The 18,962-nt window shown below is 40.6% G+C and overlaps 1 protein-coding gene across 1 annotated transcript in view; it reads right to left on the bottom strand.

Moving 5' to 3' along the window:
* Nucleotides 1-18,962, bottom strand: part of KCNH8 (potassium voltage-gated channel subfamily H member 8) — a 270,322-nt gene that overhangs the window by 123,770 nt on the left and 127,590 nt on the right. Inside the window, exons 4-5 of the mRNA XM_054991452.1 lie at nucleotides 14,437-14,564; nucleotides 10,620-10,860 (exon numbers count right to left, since the gene is read on the bottom strand). Coding sequence (XP_054847427.1) covers nucleotides 10,620-10,860; nucleotides 14,437-14,564 — 369 coding nt within the window. The remainder of the gene's footprint in view (nucleotides 1-10,619; nucleotides 10,861-14,436; nucleotides 14,565-18,962) is intronic.

Consider the following 18,962-nt stretch of genomic DNA (forward strand, 5'->3'; position numbering starts at 1 on the left):
TCACTGTGCACATTGTTCTTCTTCACCCATGTGATTCTGCCCCTACTCCTCTCAATAATGCAATTCTGTAAAATTTTAAACTTCACTTCACTGATGGCATTCTCCTTTATATTTTTTTCTTGCTGTCATTTAAGAGTCATTCTACAAAATTCACATAAGATTAATTAGGCTTTACTTCTTTAGACTAATTGGTCTCATTGCCACTTGTGTTGAGGTTTATATTTTCCAGACACTTGGATGTGGTGTGACTATGACAAATTCTGCATCAAAATTTCTGCAGAAAAACAATGCTAATTATTTTGACAGAAGAATTTGTTAATTGTTGCCTTCCAATTAATTTGGGAATAAGGCTAACATTTAAGGCATGAATTATTAGTTATATCATTCTACCAATAAGAATGCAGCTTCCTCTGATTTCATTATAATACGATGGAGAGAACCAACCTTCCATGCTAAGAAGAAAGAGATAGTCTTGGGTCTATTCTGGTAACAGAAAACATGACAGAAAACCTAAACAGTTAAGTAAGAGATTTCTGAGCCACATGGCCTCTTGAGCTTCAATTTTGTGAATATAAAAGCCACTGAAGATGCTGAAGAGAGATAAAGAGAACAACTTATGTGGTTAGAAATAACCACATATTCAAAAGGGATTTATCCTAACATGAAAAGATGACTGCATTGATACTATTCCTACATTTAAGATTTTCAATACCTCTTCTATGAATTCATGTGGGGTAACTGGTTGGAAAATGAGCAGCCACAAAGAGCTTACTTCCCTCCTTACAATCAGAAACAACTCTGCTGTAGATATCATCGGCTCAGAGACTGCTCTCTGACCTAGGGGGGACCTCTGTGGCCAGAAGTCAAGGGCCCTGTCTCTCTCACTTTCCTTCCTCCTTTCTCTTTTGCTCCACCAGGCAACTTTTTCAATGCCCTTGGGTGCTTTACATTATTCTATCATCCAAATGTACAGATCCTCCCACCTTAATTCTTTGTATAATTTCCATTTAATAAATCTTATTTCTGATTTTTAAATTTTTTTATTTGGGCTCCCTTAAACCACTTCTTGCCTTGCAGTAATTGTTATTAACCAGTCAAGGATACTTACTGGTGATGAGTGGGCCACTTCTGTAATGGAGGTAATTAAAGTTATTGGGTTTGGAGAAACTCCCTGGGACAATTTGCTTCAGCCAGTGTTAAAATCCCAGTGTTAAAATACCAGCTCTAGCATCAAGGATATAGTGAATGGATGCAACACTATTTATTTATTTTATTTTATTCAGGTGCTTAAATTATTTATTAGACTTGTGTATTCCTTTAGTTATTAATTACAAAAATTCGGTATTTTGTAATTATTGTAGTTAATATGAAAATGAAATAAATTCCCCATCTGAACAACCTATAATGAAAAAACACCACTTTCTTTCATTTTCTTCTGGTTTCTTTTCTTATTGCAGTCTTTGCCTCTATTGGTTTCACTTATTCAAGGCAGACAACTAGATTGTCAGGTCCTCTGGGGCCCAAACCAGGGGATGAGGGACTGCACACAGGGAGGAACTTACCTCGCATGCGTGTGCTCTGGAGGACTTCCTTGTCACACTGGGAATGATGTAAATCTTGACATGACAAGGAAGTGAAGGTCCCTGCACAGGACCAATTTGATAAAAACTAGTGTTGGGGACAGATTTTTATCAAATTGGCCCCTCACAGGGGCCTTCACTTCCTTGTTGCACAGGGAATGATGTCATTCACGGAGCAACAAGGAAGTCCTCAGGAGTGTGCTCTGGAGCTCCCAGGTCCATTCCTTGCACCTTTCCACCCCTCTGTCCAGGTAAGCAGTGGCAGGGTGAAGGCTGGGAGGGTGGGATCATCTGCCCCCACTGAGGGAATGGGATTCCTACAGAAAATGTTTTCCTAAAATGAGCACAATCCTGACAGATGTGGGGCAGGACTTTGCCTTCTTCTCTTCTCCCAATGCCTGCCTAGCTGTGCCAAATTTTCCCTTGCAACCTGCACTTCTCTGCTTGCCTGCTGCTGCGGAAACCTTATCCCTCATCCAAGCAAATCTACCTCATGGTCCTTCTTCTGTTTGCCTAGCTAGATACCTTACCCTCCTTGTTCCACCAAACGTCTCTTCCTTATGCAACTATTCTTCAAGCTAAGTGGTTGCAATGTGATTTGTGTTACTGTTTAGAATCTTTCCTATCAATTTTGCCTTAGACTTTAATGTTAAACATGGGTGCCTTTCATTGCTTCAGAAAAGTAGGGGGCAAGATTAGTCTGCCTGAAATTTGGCAACTTGGGTGTCCTCAGGGAGTACTACAGTCCTCATGATTTTGTCCAGTTTGGATGGGAAACCATGAAAGTACAGACCCAAGAAAATGATATATGTCCTTCATTGAAACCAATGGGAAATAATAACAAAACAGATTTATGAATATGAACGAATTCTAATGAAAGAAACAATAATAAAACAACTCAACAATGAAACCGTCCCTTTTGGAATTTATAACAAAAACTAAATAAATGAAATCATCATAATCATCGATTTATATACTATCCTTCAGGACAACTTAACAACCACTCTGAGCAGTTTACAAAGTATGCTATTATTATCCCCACAACAAACACTCTATGAGGTGAGTGGGGCTGAGAGAGCTCCTAGAAGCCATGACTGACCCAAGGTCACCCAGTTGGCTTCAAGTGGAGGAGTGGGGAATCAAACCCGGTTCTCCATATTAGAGTCTTGTGCTCTTAACCACTACACAAAACTGGCTCATCCATGTGTAAATATAATATTTATATACCCACTTTTCTTCTTACTGTTTCAGGATGCAAGAAAGGTAAAAACAGTATAAAAATATTTTTAAAACTGATTAAAAAGTTTAAAAGCATTGTGGTATGTTTAAGAACATATTAAAATCCTATCTGAAAACATCTTATGCTCTGCTAGGAGGATATTTCCATTTGGCCAGGCTCAAGCTTCATAAGGTTGTAAACAGTTGTAAACCTTATGAAGTTAAAGCCAGTTGTGTGTGGGCTTCATTCAAACCGTGTGTGGGCTTCATTCAAACTGTAGCACCATATTCCTGTCAGGATGCTAAGCATCTGCCATGCCCATGAAGGAGGGGGGGATTGAGGTTCCTATGAACTGACTGTTTTCACTAAACTGTTCCTAGCGCTGGAAAAGTAGTCTTTGTGACTGTGGAGGCTTTATCCTCCCCTGTACACATAGTTCCCAGCGAGGAAGGAGGGGAAGAATACTGGCCTGGGAGAGATGTATATGTCTATGCTGTTGTAATGCCTTATTCTGGACAAAGACCATCATAAGATGACCATCATAAGATTATGATACTAGACTTGTTCAATAAAGCTTTACAAATCCTGTGGAGACTTTTGAAAACATGTCTTGACAGATCCATGTATGCATGTTTAGATACACATATGCCTGACCATACTCATTAACCTCACATTAAATGACTTGCACGTGACTGCCAGAAGATTCAAGTGCTTAGATTTAAAACTGGTAGCTGTCAATTGGAATGAAGGGGTGTTTTAAAAAGAGTCTAATAAAATAAGCCAGTGTGGGAAACACACACCATTGGCATTAGACATGGGCACGAACAGAAAAAACAAACAAACATGGTGTTCGTTGCCATCCACGAACAATGAACAACGAACATTGACAAACATGACCTGTTCACGAACATGTTTGTTGTTCGTTGTTCGTGAGGGCCGGCAGGCTCTCCTCCAGTCATCAAGATCCCTACTGCACCACACCCAGAAACCTTACCTGAGCAGGCAGCAGGAAAGGTACCAGTAATAAATAATAGCTTGTCCCAGAGCCTGGCAGCAGCCCTGGAACTTGAAGAGGTAGATCCATATCCCACCACACACAAAGAAAATTCAAGCTCCAATGCACTCTCCCTGTCTCTCTCTCAAAATGCCAACAGCAACTGTCTCTCCCTCACTGTCTGCAAAACCAGAGCTGGGAGCCCCCTTGTAACAAATTTGTAGCTCCACACTTGAAAGAAAGACCTGGCTATCAAGCTAAATTGGGCTTCAATTGGGGTTTCCAGGGCAACAGCAGGAGTTCAGACAGAGTTCAGGCAGTCCCTGCCTCCGGTTGCCAAGGGAATTGATTGCAGATGCCAGATTGTCTGGCTTGATGAACAGCAACGAATGAGGCTTGCAACGACCACCTGTTCATTTAGAATGGGGCCTCATGAACAGCTTGTTCGTGGCTTTTTCCAGTTTGTATTGCTGTTCGTGCCCATCTCTAATTGGCATTATACAAGTGCAGGTACCCAGCAATCAACTATATATAGAGAGAGGGGGGGGCTGGTACAGACAGTAAGAGAATTTAAAGCCCTTCCCTACACACCTAGTCTACAGTGCTGATATTCTTTTTATGCCAACTCCAGCTTTACTACCTGGCCATAGTAATTACTTATCTCCAGGCCCCAGACCTTCACCTCAGTGCTCCTTATAAGAAAGTCAGGATAACATGCAGTAATTCAAAATATTCATACTGATTCAAAACTTCTCTTTCAAAGTGTATGTAACCTTTTTGTGAAAGCAATAGCTAAAATAGCCCTAAAAGATAGTCTAAAAAAATCACACTCAAACATACCCAGTTTCTTTAGATCCTAAAATGTTGTGATCATGAGGAAGAATAACTCTCCATGTGATTCCCATTACATCTCTATCTCAATATCGTGAAAGCTGTGCATGATTGAATGAGTGTATGAATGAAAAGCTAAATTTGTCTTTATGTCTGGCAGAAAAGGAGAACCTTCCTATCTCTGTGAGGCAGTTCTGTCTCTCTGTGGCAGCAACATAAAACAAAAATGAGTATTTCTCTGCTTGTTTGCTGTTGTCTCACAGCTTGTTCACACACTCATAGTCCAGATATAGTTTCTGGAAAGGACCCACTAATTTCAGAGAGACTTACTCTCAAGCAAAGGTGCATAAGAAATTGCCCTTTAAGAGGCACTCAAACAGCTATTAGAAAATGGAAAAGCAGCAAAGGGCTGATACTTCTTTGGTCTCTGAGTCTAGCATAAAAAATATAGCTGCTGCCATAGTTATGAGTTGACAGCAGTAGAAGTGATGCACCCCACATGGGGAAGATAGAGCATGAAATGGATTAATGGACCATACCCAAAAATGGATCTATAGTGGCTTTAGGAACTGGTAGCTTCCACTATCAGCATGTCATTAACAGGATAATCTGCCAAGCAGGTCTCAGGGTCAACTACATGAGAAGTTGGGATTACCTGGACATGTCTTTTAAAGGTGAAATGCAGGTTGGAAGGAGTGGGATCAGAGCTGCAGCATTGTGGAAGGGTGTGTGTTTGTATGTTAGTTCTTCCCTTCTTGCTCCACTTCTCAAATCAGAAATGATTTAAACAACAGAAGGGAGAAAGGTGAGGAACAACACAGGCACCATATGGGTGGGTGCAAAGATATGTATGGGTAGGAAGGCATCTGATACCACAACTTTGTCAAAACTAAGCAGGTCTGAATTTAGTTAATGCCTGGGTGAGAAATCTTCCTAGAACCTTCTGTACGCCAATATGCTCCATGATAGAAGAATGAATGGATAAAAGAACATAAATTAAAATATAATAACTAACTTGTTTCTGTCACAGGTCTTAAGGGAAGGATCTTTTCTCACTAGGAAATGGCACCGAAGGAAACATTAATCCCTATTGTGCCTTCATTCTAAATCATATTTTGCACCCTATAATTCCTTTTTGTAGCTAAATTGCATGTCTGAGGATCCAGTCACGAATCATCAGCATCATGTGAAGTCCTAAGGGTGGAAGTTTAAAAGATGTTTAGTATCATGTGCATGCGTCATAAAAAAATTCAATAAACTGGTCTACGTAATTCTTTTTAAATTGAGACATACTAAAAATGATGTAAAAAGCTCATTTATATCAGATTTCTAATACAGAACTAAATAAAATGTGCTTCATTTCTGAATTCAGAGACATTACCATCTTAAAACAATCTCCACTGGATTCTTCATCCATTCTAAAACTTTTCTAATATTTATGCAATGTATTCTATTCAGCTTTGGTTTGCTCCGGGATCCATCACATCATATATCAACATGTCATTGGAACTAAAATTAGCCTAGTTTGATTTGTTTTGCTAGCTGTCATTTCATTTCAGTTTATGTAAATATATAACCCCCAGTGAACAAAAATGACTTGTATACATGTAACCCATGCTAACTTAAAAATTATGCTCTTCCAAAATCCATTTCAAAGTTTGTATAATTTTTTGGACTTTTTCAGACTGATATTTATGGTCAAGTAATTTCTCAAACAAATGGCATTTACTTTTAATGTAGAAGAATCTGTTGATTCATTAACAGCACTATCAGTACATCTCGGTCTCCATTTAATATGCTCTATTATTATCTATATTAAATTGCCAGCATGCTAAACTGAACGATATCCTAGTGCTTCACCAAGGCACAACGGGTAGTATCGTTGATGAGCTACTTATAAAAAATATTCACCTCTCACCACAATAATCAAAATTATTAATATTTTAAGCACAGCAACACAGTAATGTGAGAGCCTTGTTGGCTATCAGTAACAGTTAGCAGCTACCTTCTAGAACATTCTGACAGGACTGAGTAGAACCTATGGTTGACAAACTCCAGGCAGAGGCTGAAGTTCTCCAGGAATTACAATTTATTCCAGACTACAGAGGTCAGCTTCTGCTCCAGAGAGCGGATTCTATGGCATCACATCCATATTAAGCTCCCTCAGCTCCCCAAACTCTGCCATCCCTGCACTGCCCCCAAATCTCCAGGAATTTTCCAAGCTGGAGTTGGCAATCTTAGAGGAACCTCTAAAATGGGGCCGTGTGAAGATCTTGTAATTTGACATTTTATGAGTAGCAGTATTGTGCAACCACACAATATGATAGATACAGACATACCCTTTAATCACAATTTCAGTCTTCAGATTGTGACTTAAATCTTCATTTCATAGAAGTATTGGGGACTGCAAAATATATCTATTAATTTAATCAAAAGTCAGGAAGTTGAAGAGAAAGCAACAGATGACTGTAAAATTTATACTAGAAGAGTCTTTAGCCAAGGCCTCACAGTTGCTGCTCTAGAACCTGACAACTGAACACCTTGTCTTCCAGCAGTTTAACTTCTATAGAAAATAACTCCAATTTCTCCTAATTGGAGAAAGGTTAAGTTGCCCAAATCACTGGGTATGATTTATACCAGTTTGAATTGATCTGTGTAAACAAGGCAAAGCTGAATCTCTGATAACTTGTAAATAATCACTTGTTTATTAGAGTAGTGGATGCCTAGTCCCTTGAATGAATATCTCTCTCCCTCAAATCCATAAATATGTTAGAATATCACTCTGCTAGTTGCATAGGTAAAATACTTTACATAAAGCCACTGTCAGCATTATAGCTTAAGCCTCAGAAACTCAAAATGCTCCACCTAGCCCCTACCACTTCCTAAATATACTTGGCAGGGACCAGGGAGGTGTCAGCAGGCGCCATGGCATTCATGCGCACCATGTTGGGTACCCCTATGTTAAGGACTAGGATCTGGGAAACCCATGTTCAGATTCACACTCTGCCATGAAACTTGCTAGATGGTCTTGGATGAGTCATACTATCACAGTCTACCCTATGTATCAGGGTTGTTGAGAGGGTAAAATGGCGCAGGAAAGGCTGATGAATACCACCCTGACATTTTTGGATAAAAAGTGAGATTAAAATGTAGTAAGTAATAGATGTTTGGGTTTTATTATTAATTACAATAATTATGAGAATTGATTTCAGTGTGTAGCTGTGTTGGACTGCAGTAGAACAGCAAGATTTAAGGTGCTATTAGACTTGAATCTTGCTCGGAAAATTGGATGTTTTGTAATTTTCATAATTAATATGAAAGTAAGAAAATAAAAAGTCATCATTGTACCTACACATCAGATTCCATAAATATCATATATTCAATTATTTGCTTCAAATGTTACTAAGTTTTTACTCTATCATAATGGTTTTCCACTAACCGCTTTCCAACCTTTAAATAAAGCTTGAAACATTTACATTACTTAGCAATCACCGGTTTTGCTGCTGTTAATAAAATGGCAACTTCTCTCAATCAGTTTTCCTGACCAATTTATCTAGGTATCCAAGAATTATTAGCAGCTCCACAGGAAACAAATATTCTGGCAGCATGCTTTCAATTACAGTTGTTATCAATTGTGTTGTATCCTAATTGTCCAGACTGACCGTGTTCACAATCTACTTCTGACATAGCACATTTTCAAAAAAGAACAGAAATATTATACATTTTAATACACATATGCACATGTTGTTCAGTTTCATAGATATGATACCATTTGTACATTCTTTATAGTGATTTTCTTTCAGAGTAGACATTAAAACCCCCAAATATCTTTAGATACTATTATTTCTAGTTCTCAATCCCTACTATTAATAATTCAATGTCTTTAAACTATCATGTTCATTCATTCATTCATTCACCATACTCAGAAGTGCCACTTTGCATGTCAGTTATATGTTTTAAGCCTCCAAAGAACCTCCAAAGAATTAAAGCAGAAAACAAATTCATAGTTTTTAACAGATATTTTAAATAGTTCACAAAAACAGAAAATTATTCCAAACAGATATTAAGATTTGTCTTAGGCACCACCTCCTTGAAGAAACAAGACATCTGTATTGGTTTAACAAGTTTATTTAAATGGCCGCTCTACATCACAATGTATTAAAATATTCTAATATATTTTAAGGGGCAGGCGGTGCCAGGCAACCTGCAGATGCCTGCCTTTGTTGGGCAGATCCACCTTGGCCCCAAATTTGGCCTGCAATTGCTCCAGCCTTGTCTATCATCAGCTGCACATCATGCGCCAGGAGGTGCTAAGCTTTCTCACAATTCCTTGAGGCTCCATAAGCCACTACCAGGTGATGCTGCTCAGCACCAAAGGCACTCCCTCTCAACCCACTCCATCACCAGATGTGTGATAGGTTGTTTAGGAGATGAGCATACATCATGCCCCATGCCTCAGAGCACTTGCCAATTCTTTCTATCTGTTGTGAACAACCTGCTCCATTCCTGACAAACTATGCATGGCCTGTTAAAGACCACTCCTATTTATACCAACCCTTAGAGAGACCATGAAGCAGGTGAAAAAAGGTTTTCCACGAATCAGTTAGGGGAACCTGCAAAATTCTTCCTTGGTTCCAAAGTGAATAGTATCCCATGTGGGGGAGGGATTTATTTTATTTTTAAAATTTCATTTAAAACAGTTATTGGGGGTATGCCAAACAATATTTAACAAAAAAAACACCCTTCACTTGCTGGTGGAAGACAGCATTAGAGGGAGACAGACAAATCTCCCTGGGGATGGAGTTCCAAAGTTTTGGTGCCACAACCGAGAAGGCCCTTTCTTGGGTTGTCACCCATCTAGCCTCAGACAGTGGGGGCACCTGAAGCAGGACCTCTGAAGATGAACAGAATGAATGGGTAAATTCATATGGGATAAGGCAGTCCTTAAAATATGCTGGTCCTAAGCTGTATGTGGCTTTAAAGGTCAATAGCAGAACCTTGAATTGGGCCTGGAAGCAAAATGCAGATGACTGGAATAATATGGTCCTTTAAACTGACTTCAGTCAGTATTCTGGCCTCAGCATTCTGTACCAGCTGTAGCTTCCAGACAGTCTTCAAGGACAGCCCCACACTGAGTGCATTGCAGTAATCTAATCTAGATGTTACCAGGACATGTACTACAGTAGCAAGCTCTTCCCTGCCATGTGTTTTGCACACAGCAAAAGCCTGCATGTGAGGAGCAGAGATCAGTTTCAATAGACTCCAGCCTTTCCTCCCACTGGCCAGGAGACACCAGCCCCTGCCATTCCAACCATGTGCCTCATTTGAAATGGAGAAGGGTCCTGGGCCATCAGTTCCTTCACTGTATTACTGTGAATATATTTATCCAAGTCAGATCACTCCAGCAAACCAGTTTTATATAATTTCAGAACATGACCAAAAAAAGATATTTCAAGCAGCACAACTTCAGAAGCTTTCTGAAAACCATACGCACATTCTCTGAGAACCTGCTCCAGAAGGTAGGGACCAGGCTGGTTTGAGGTGTTTTGTCACCCCAAGCAAGGCCTCCATTACCTCCTCCCATACTATTGTCAGTGAGGTATGAACTGAATTTGTACTTGGACAGAAGGTGATGTGCTGCATTGCTTCCAGCAACCCTAATGGCTGGGGTGAACCTAACCCCTTTATCCTGTCCATTCTTCATGATCTCACTTTCAGCAGTCACTTGGGTGGCTTTACAATTGGAAAAAACAATCTTGAGTGGGAGGCAGCCATCCTTACTAGTATCTGGGAAGGCACTGTGAGAAATATTTGACATGCAGAACATGCCATGCTAATGATACTCCAAAATCTGCATCTTGTAGGTGGTACCTACTAATGGTAAGTCCAGCCATGCTACAAATAATCAGTATTTGAATGTAGTACAACTTTCAGCTCATATTTATTTGCAAAACAAGCAAACCAAGGAGTCAGAAAGAAATGAAGCACGCCTTACCTATGATAAAAAGAATTTCCACTGCAATGTCGCTGACAGTTGTGCTTCGAGTTGTAGGTAGATCATCATTGCCAATAAAGCAAACATTGTAAGGTACAGTCACGGCAACATAAAACGTTGCCAATAAAATAAGCCAGTCCCAGCAGGCTTTAAAAGTGCTAAAATGCAAAAGTATGAATTTGGACTTTTTTGCATCTGAAACTTTATATTCTGGAAATGCTGGTTTATCTACAAAAACATTCTGAAAGAAAAAAAAGAGAGAAAGAAAAAAAGAGAGAAAATACGTTGGTTCTTAGTATTCCAGTATTCCATAAAAGCTGCTTTTTCTCAGCATCTAAATTTTATCTTTTATTCTTCCTTTAATCCTCCTTTCATGGTTCAGTATAACCATACTTCACATAAATGTATTGGGCTGTTAGTTTTATTTTCAGTGCAGGAAAATGGAAATTCTTCTGGCCTCCCCAAAAGGAAAGTGAACACCTTCCATAATAATTGACTGAGGAGGCCAAAAGTGCTCAACAGAAGAGCTGCTATGATCTAAATTCTGAAGGAAATGATATATTGCTACTTTTGAAATCCACTCCTATCCATGTAAGATTGGATTTTCAATTCAGCGATAACCATTCTGAAGCACCCATTAGAGGCATTTTACACTGATAATTTAATAGTGCTGCACTTACTTCCCTTTTGGAGGTACACGAAGGTCCAGCAGTAAAACCTTACCTCGATCCTCTTATTTCCTTTTAAGTAGCCTTCATCATTTCATCGAATATGGACATTAAAGTACTTTAATATTTTGAAGTACTTATTGAAGATGGGCACACTCAAAACAAATATAACCAAATAAAATCTGACTTTGTTAGATAGGAGAGTTCAAAACCTGTTCAATTTTATTTTATATTATTCTGGTTCTGATTTATAAGAAGAAAGGAAGTTCTGGTTAAAATTAGAAAAAATGTACAATTCAGAGAAAATTCATATCCAAATTGAAAACACAACCAGAAACTCTTGCTTTAATACTGCCTCTACTTTAGAAAAAACAAACTCCATTGATTCATAAAAGAGATTCTTCATAGAAGTATCATTTAAATCAATGGCTAATATTCTATATCTCATAAATCCACATTTTGATTTAGTTGTGCTGGGTGACTTACTGATAATGAATTATCAGGCTATATCCAATTATTGCTTGAAATAAATGATATTGTTAGAATTATTGAATAACAGATTGATGCTTAAAACGATTCCTAAGTGAAAGGCAATAGGAAAAGAGGAGGACTTAAAACAAGATGGCTTGACTCAATCAAAGAAGCCACATCCTCCAGTTTGCAGGTAGAGATGGGCATGAACCACAAAAAACCCGAACCATGAGGTTCGTGGTATGTGTTTTCATGGACCAGTAACCACGAACTGGCATGAACTGGGGCAGGTTTACGAACCAGTTCATGGTTCGTGGGGTTTAAACGCCCCTTTCTGGCCGCTTAGCAGCAGCAGGAAAAGAGGCATTTGACAGTTTAAAGGGCCCTTTCCTGCCTTGCAAGTGACAGGACCCTTTACACTATCAACTGGCAGGCAGCAGGGGAGGATCCCCCCTTGGCGCCTGCCAGCTGATAGTTTAAAGGGACCTGCCACTTGCAAGCAGCAGGGCCCTTTAAACTACCCAAACCTCAGCCCTACCCCAGCCCCAGCCCCACACTTAGCTTGCCTTGTGGCCCATGGCATCCTCCCCCTCGTCCCATGAGGGACAGGAAGGCTGTTTTTGGCCTCTTCCACAGCTGCGTGGGCCTGCAGGGTGGCGGAGGAAGCTGAAAATGGCCTTCCTGCACCTCAAATGGCAGCTGCTGCAGGTTTGAGCAGTTTAAAAGGCCCTGCCGCTTGCAAGCGGGAGGAAAAGTTTATATGGCCATTTCCCTGGGGGATCCCTATTTGCAGGATCTGAGCAAGTCTGTTAATGACAGAACATTTTGGAGGTCTTTCATTCATAGGGTTGCCGTAGGTTGGAGGTGACTTCATGGCACATAACACACACACTGCTCTACAATAATAAATTATATTTTCTTTGAAATATATTAGTAGGCAAAAATTGTCAGCCTCAGTTATGCAAAATATTTTCAGCTTCAAGAGAGCAAAGATTTGTCTCCAGTGGTTTCTCATATTAATACTGGTAACACTTGCCAAAACGTGATCCTTGGTTTGACCAAGAAATTTTTTTAAACAATGAAAGACAAGTAATAATTTAAACGCAGGAATACAACAACCAAATCTCCTAAAATACAGTCTATGGAGGATGTTAAAAGAAACTGGGTTAAAACAAAACAAAACAAAACAAAAAACTAGTACACACTCTATTTTGCAGCCTAACTTGTCAAATGTGGTTACTTAGAGATGAGCATTGTGAAAGTCTTAGCTGAGATTGGAATTGCCATTAAAGTACAAGCAGATCAGTTTATGTACCTGACCAAGCTACACATAGCTATTTCAAATCCAGGGGGAAATCTTCAGCTGGATTTCTAAGTTTTATTTACAACAAGAGTGTTTTTAAGTTTTATTTACAACAAGAGTCTATCCAGAATCTCATTAGCAATTAAAGGGAGAAGTATAAATATATTTTACATTAACAGCACAATCTTAAGAAGAGTTATTCCAGTCTAAATCCATTGAAGCCAGTGGGCTTAGACTGCAGTAACTCTGTTTAGCATTACACTATAAGTCTGTTAAGGCAATACAAACAACTCTGCTTAAAAAAACATGTGAATCAGTCTTAACAGGTATATACAGGAAAACTAAAGGTGTGGAACAGAAGAAGGCCACTCTCCATACAGCAATCAGCAAAATACAATGTTCCCACAGGGGGTGTAATTTAGTAGTGCATCTCTTTGATGCTGGGCTGTGACATCAGCTTGGAATACAATAGGAGCTGCTGTCACTCAAGTGTTGAAAGTATCTTGTGCTCCGTTACAGAGTTGGACTCTGAAAGCTTTGTGGACAAATCTGTGCCATACGTAATTTAGATCTTTGTTTGAAAGTTTCAATTCACATAGTTGTATGCATAAAACATTCTACCAGTCTCACATAGAGCCAATATTTAAATTTTACCTCAAGTGAAATTAAAAGTGAATTCCAGAGGTTCCTCTGTAGGTGAAGTAGGCAATTTATTTCAAGACTTTTCATAAGATTCCTGAAATGTGTTGGGTACATGTGTCTGTGTGAGGCGTAAGGTTCTGCCCATGCCTAGATTGTTATCAGTTGTTGCCAAAAGCTAATGGGGAGGTTCTTATCTAAGCAATACATCTGGCCATTTTTTAAAAGCCAGAATCCACAAGTTTCAATAAGCATCAAGTCATATCCCAGTTGGAGGAAGTACATTTCTAATCTCAAGCTTCTCTGGATCTGGTTGAGCTGATTTCTAGAGTAGAGGCTTTGTACTGTCTGTAATTTTAACTATCTCAGAGAAGGTAAATAACATAGAACCCTAACCCATCACAATCTTGGTTGAGAACTCTGCTTAAGAAAAGCAACAGAGACTTGCAGCCATAATCTGAAACTAAACTATATTGTACAACTTACTGGTTGCCTATGTGAAAATGTCAGCCTGTCTCCATCCTGTTTTCTCCTTGATTTATAATGCACTTTAACACACTTGCAATGAAAAACATTAACATGGCTGTGTTTTTGTTCTGCGTGCCGACCTTCTGTGTTGTATTATTGAAAAGAAACTTCAGACCAAGTAGACATGAAAATGAAATTATTAGTAGCACCAACTAGACTACCACTACAAAAGTCACATCACAAAAGAAGCTTATTGCACTACACCTACATTATTAATTTTTAATTTGTTCTTTTCTCTTCTTTGTAGGTGTCCAGAGATGTGATAAAGGACAGCTCTACTCCGTCTGCGTGCTGAATCAAAAGGTGATCCTGCTCTTCCTCTTCCTTTGAATTTTTCTGAAGAACAAAGGTGAGAAGACAGTATTACATCATGGAAATAGTACTCTGACTTTTCGAAACTGAACAACCGACATTTCAAATTTCACAACTTTGGCATTCAAAACCTTTTGTTTTTGTTTTTAGAACTACCTTGGAAGGAAAATGAAAATTAGAATACATCATGTACCCATGACGTACATGATGCATATATGGAGCCCTCATCAAAATACAAGAGGGGGCCAATTGATTAAATACTGCCAGATCCACTTGCAGTGAATGCTACTTTTCAAAAAGGGCTACACATGTGCAGCTCTGAATTACAAACAGTAACCCTTATGAGCAGTAGCCATTTGCATTCCAAAACCTGTTTATGTAAGTATATCAGGGAGATTGTATTTATTCTGCAACGTGGTAGTTAATTATAATTAATAGATTTGCAAATGTCTAAAAGTAGTTCCAGGCTACATATCACTAAGCCACACTGAGGGTGACTGAAGGTCAAATTAGATCAGTAATACTCACACAGTGGCTCAAGCCACATATAGCTCTTTAACATTCCATCTGTGGCTCTTCTGGGTGCCACTCTTCAATTTGGTACCTGCTCCATCTTTAAGGAAAGGAACCAAGGTGATTGCTCTGTGGGGCTTGTGGTTCCCACTTTGAAACTCTATTATAACTATTGTTTTTCAAAATGTTTATCTAATTTCTGTATGTTCAGAAATTTAATGTTCTTCCCTAGTAGCTATGACCTTTTATTTGGTGAAAAGCAATTTATTAGGGCCAAAACAGCAGTATAAAGATAATCTAGATCTTTATAACGTCAAACATAAAGGCTAATTCAGGTATCATTCATGCTGCACTCCATTCAATGCAGTTGCCATAGCTTCATGATGTCTACACTGAATGGAGTACTTCTGGGTTGATGTGAAAATAAATTGTAGCAAAGTTCACCAGAATGTTAAGGTCAAGAGAAAGTTTTGCAAAGCATAAAAGGGATCTATAATCTATGCCGGAGATGATTCTACTCAGAGAAACAGCTGGAGGTAGACCAAGAATGGCGTAGGAACAACTCCCAACTTAAAAGCAAATACACGTGATAAGAACACCATAACAGAAGCACGTCCAGGCACAACACCATGGAATAAACTGTGCAAACTGTTCCCAGTAATCTACACCAGCAATGTAGTTATAGGGTCATCATCCAATACATCCCTGTACATTTGTTAATGACATCTTAATAAAATGCCCATCAGTAACCTCCTAAAGGCAGACTGGCCTGTATTTGAGAAAAAGAATGAACAAATCTGATAAAACAAAACTGATCTCTGTAGTTTGCATATCAGTTGTAATTCTAGGAGAACTCCAAGCCTCATCAGGAAGTTAGTAACCTTATAGTCCCATATTAGTAGCTTTATTTGTTGGATGTTAGAGAGGTAGAGTAATATAAAAACAGAGTTCCCACACTTCCCACAGGTCAATGAGTTCTTTTAAAGGGTCACATGAGTCTTCAGCCTGAGTTTGGTGGGAGTGGCTGCATCACACACGCTCTGTGTGGACAATTCTGCAGTCCCGGCAGCAGCAACGCTGCCTCAGCCGGGGGCTGTACTTTGCCTCCCTGGATGGAGGAAAAGGAAGATGCTTTCCCCAGGCATCCGGGTATTGAGCCGGGGGTGGAACCAAGTGCCTATATAGGCAGGCTCCACCCGCTCAGCTAGAAGTTGCTTCCTTTGATCAGCCCACCCACCTCACCCTGAGCGTGGTATGCTTGTGATGGCTACCACCACATGGGCAGACAGCCTGCGGGGAATCCCATGTACAAGTCCTTCCCTCATGCTGTATGTCTGAGGCTTTAGGAGCTTGAAGGGGGGATCCATTTGCCTGGCTGGCTGGGTTGCAACCATTCCACGGATGGCAGTGGGACTCGCCCAGACAGGTCAAGGTGGAGGTCCAGGGATGACCCATGGCTTGACCTGTACCACTTAGTTTACCCTTGCTGTCGTTTTATGGTTAAGTTAGATTGAATAAATGGCCCTTTAGATCCAAACCTTGTGTCTGTCTCTTCCTTCCAGCTAGGGGGACAATAAATTGCTATGAAACAAATCGCTGTGATAAACCACTTGCAGCACACTTGTGCATTTTTGTGAATTGCTTACAAAACCTCATCCTCTTTCAATAAAACTATTTCCCTTTGCCTTAAAGGTGCAACTAGAGTATTTTAAATAGGTTTTAAAATAAACTCTACCGCACGCAATTGTAAGATTAAGAGTGTAACCAGAAATGAGTAAAGGAATTTGGGGGACCTCAAACATAGCTGTCCATCAAGCAAGTCTAATGAAAATCAATGCCAAATATACATATACTGATGAACGTAATTTAAAAAACAATTAACACAGCCAGTAATTAATAATAGATACCAAGTGTATCCAGAAGTTGGCACAAAAAGAAAACAGAAAGACTTGATATCTACATGATTGATGTGAAGGCTTAAATGTACAGTAACTCCATTAGTGAAGCAACAAACAGGCCACCCTCTCTTTCTTTCTCAATGATTATACCAGTTCATTCATCCTGTGCAACTGATGATTTGATTTGATTTTATTAGATTTATAGCCTGCCCTCCCTGCAAGCAGGCTCAGGGTGGGTCACAACAATACTAAAACATACAATACAATCACATTAAAACAATAAAACTACATAAATAGAAATAAATACAATACAGAAGGCATCTACTATTGATTCCAGGAAAAGGCTGTCATAAAACCATAAAAATGCAGCAGGCAAGATGGACTCATATCCAGGGCAGGCATGGTGGAACACAGCAGTCAGGAAGGACAAATTGCTGCATCTTAGCCATAGGCCAGGTGGAACAACTCCATTTTACAGACCCTGTGGAATTGTAACAGATGTCACAGGGCCTGGATCTCCACCGAGAGAGTGTTCCACCAGGCTACTGCCACGACCGAAAAAGCTCTGGTCAGGACCAAGGCCAGGTGAATGTCCCTTGGACTGGGGACCACCAGCAACTGCTTATCCGCAGAGCGCAGTGCCCTCCAAGGGACATATGGGGACAGGCAGTCTCACAGGTATTGTCACGCACAGGGCTGGACACAACAGGCAGGAGGCTCACTGGTACTGCAGGGCTGAACACAACAGGCAGGAGGCTCACTGATACTGCAGGGCTGAACACAACAGGCAGGAGGCTCACTGATACTGCCAGGAGGTCAGTAGTCCAGAAGGCAGCAAATCAGGATCCAGAAGTCATGCCAAGTGTCAGGACCAAGATGTCAGTCAGAGAGAGGAGCAGGCAAAAGGGAAGTCAGAAGGCAGGCCGAGGTCAGAGTCCAATCAAGACGTAGAGCAGGGCGCAAGGCAAGGCAAGGCAAGGCAAGGCAAGGCAAGGCAAGGCAAGGCAAGGCAAGGCAAGGCAAGGCAAGGCAAGGCAAGGCAAGGCAAGGCAAGGCAAGGCAAGGCAAGGCAAGGCAAGGCAAGGCGTAGAGCTCTGGTATCAGGGAGTGGCAAGCTGAGTTGCTTCCACACTTGGTTTCCTCGGCGTCTCCTTTTTATGCTGTCCTAATGAGGAACAGCTGTTGCCTCTTTATCTAATAGCCCCAGTCGATGCTGTGCTTGCAAAAGAGCACTCTTCCTTCTCTCCAGCAGAGCTGTCTTATCTCTATGTTTCCTCCTCTCAGCTGGCTCCAAATGCTCAGGTTTTGCTTTCATCCTGGGGGAGTCTTTGTCTCTTACAGCCTCTGTGGAGGTTTCTGGCTGTTCCTCATCCCCAACAGCCTCTGCAGAGGCTCCTGGCTGTTCTTGCTGAATTCCCTCCGGAGCAGCAGCAGTGGTTTCTGACTGCTCCTCCTCTCCAATAGCTTCTGCAGCGGCTTCTGGCTGTAGAGGAGATCCTGCTGGCCCTTCCTGCTCATCTTCTGAGGAGGACTCTGGGGCAAGGGGTAAGGTGGCCAGCTGAGGCTGAGGCTGACTCATGACAGGTATGTTGGTCCCAGTCTGTTAAGGGATTTAAATATCAAGCTCAAAACCATAAATTAGATCCAGAACTCAACTGGGAGCCAGTACAGCTGACACAGCACTGGATGAATATGTGCCATAGACAGTGTCCCTGTAAGGACATGAGCCACTGCATTCTGGACTAGCTGCAATTTCTGGACCAAGCCCAAGGGCAGCCCTGCATAGAGCAAGTTACATAGTCTAGTCTGGAGGTGAGCGTTGCATGGATCACTACAGCTAGATCCTGGGAGGACAGCTAGGGAGCAAGTTGTCTGACCTGCTAAGACAAAAAATGCCTCCGTTGAAAGGGCAGCATCCAGGATCACACCCAGGCTCTTAACCATTGAGGCAGGCATTAAGTGCTCTCTGTCAAAGTGTGGGAGCCGTATCCCCATACTCATCATCCCATGT

This window comes from Eublepharis macularius, chromosome 11 (genome assembly GCF_028583425.1).
Source record: "Eublepharis macularius isolate TG4126 chromosome 11, MPM_Emac_v1.0, whole genome shotgun sequence".
Taxonomy (NCBI): Eukaryota; Metazoa; Chordata; class Lepidosauria; order Squamata; family Eublepharidae; genus Eublepharis; species Eublepharis macularius.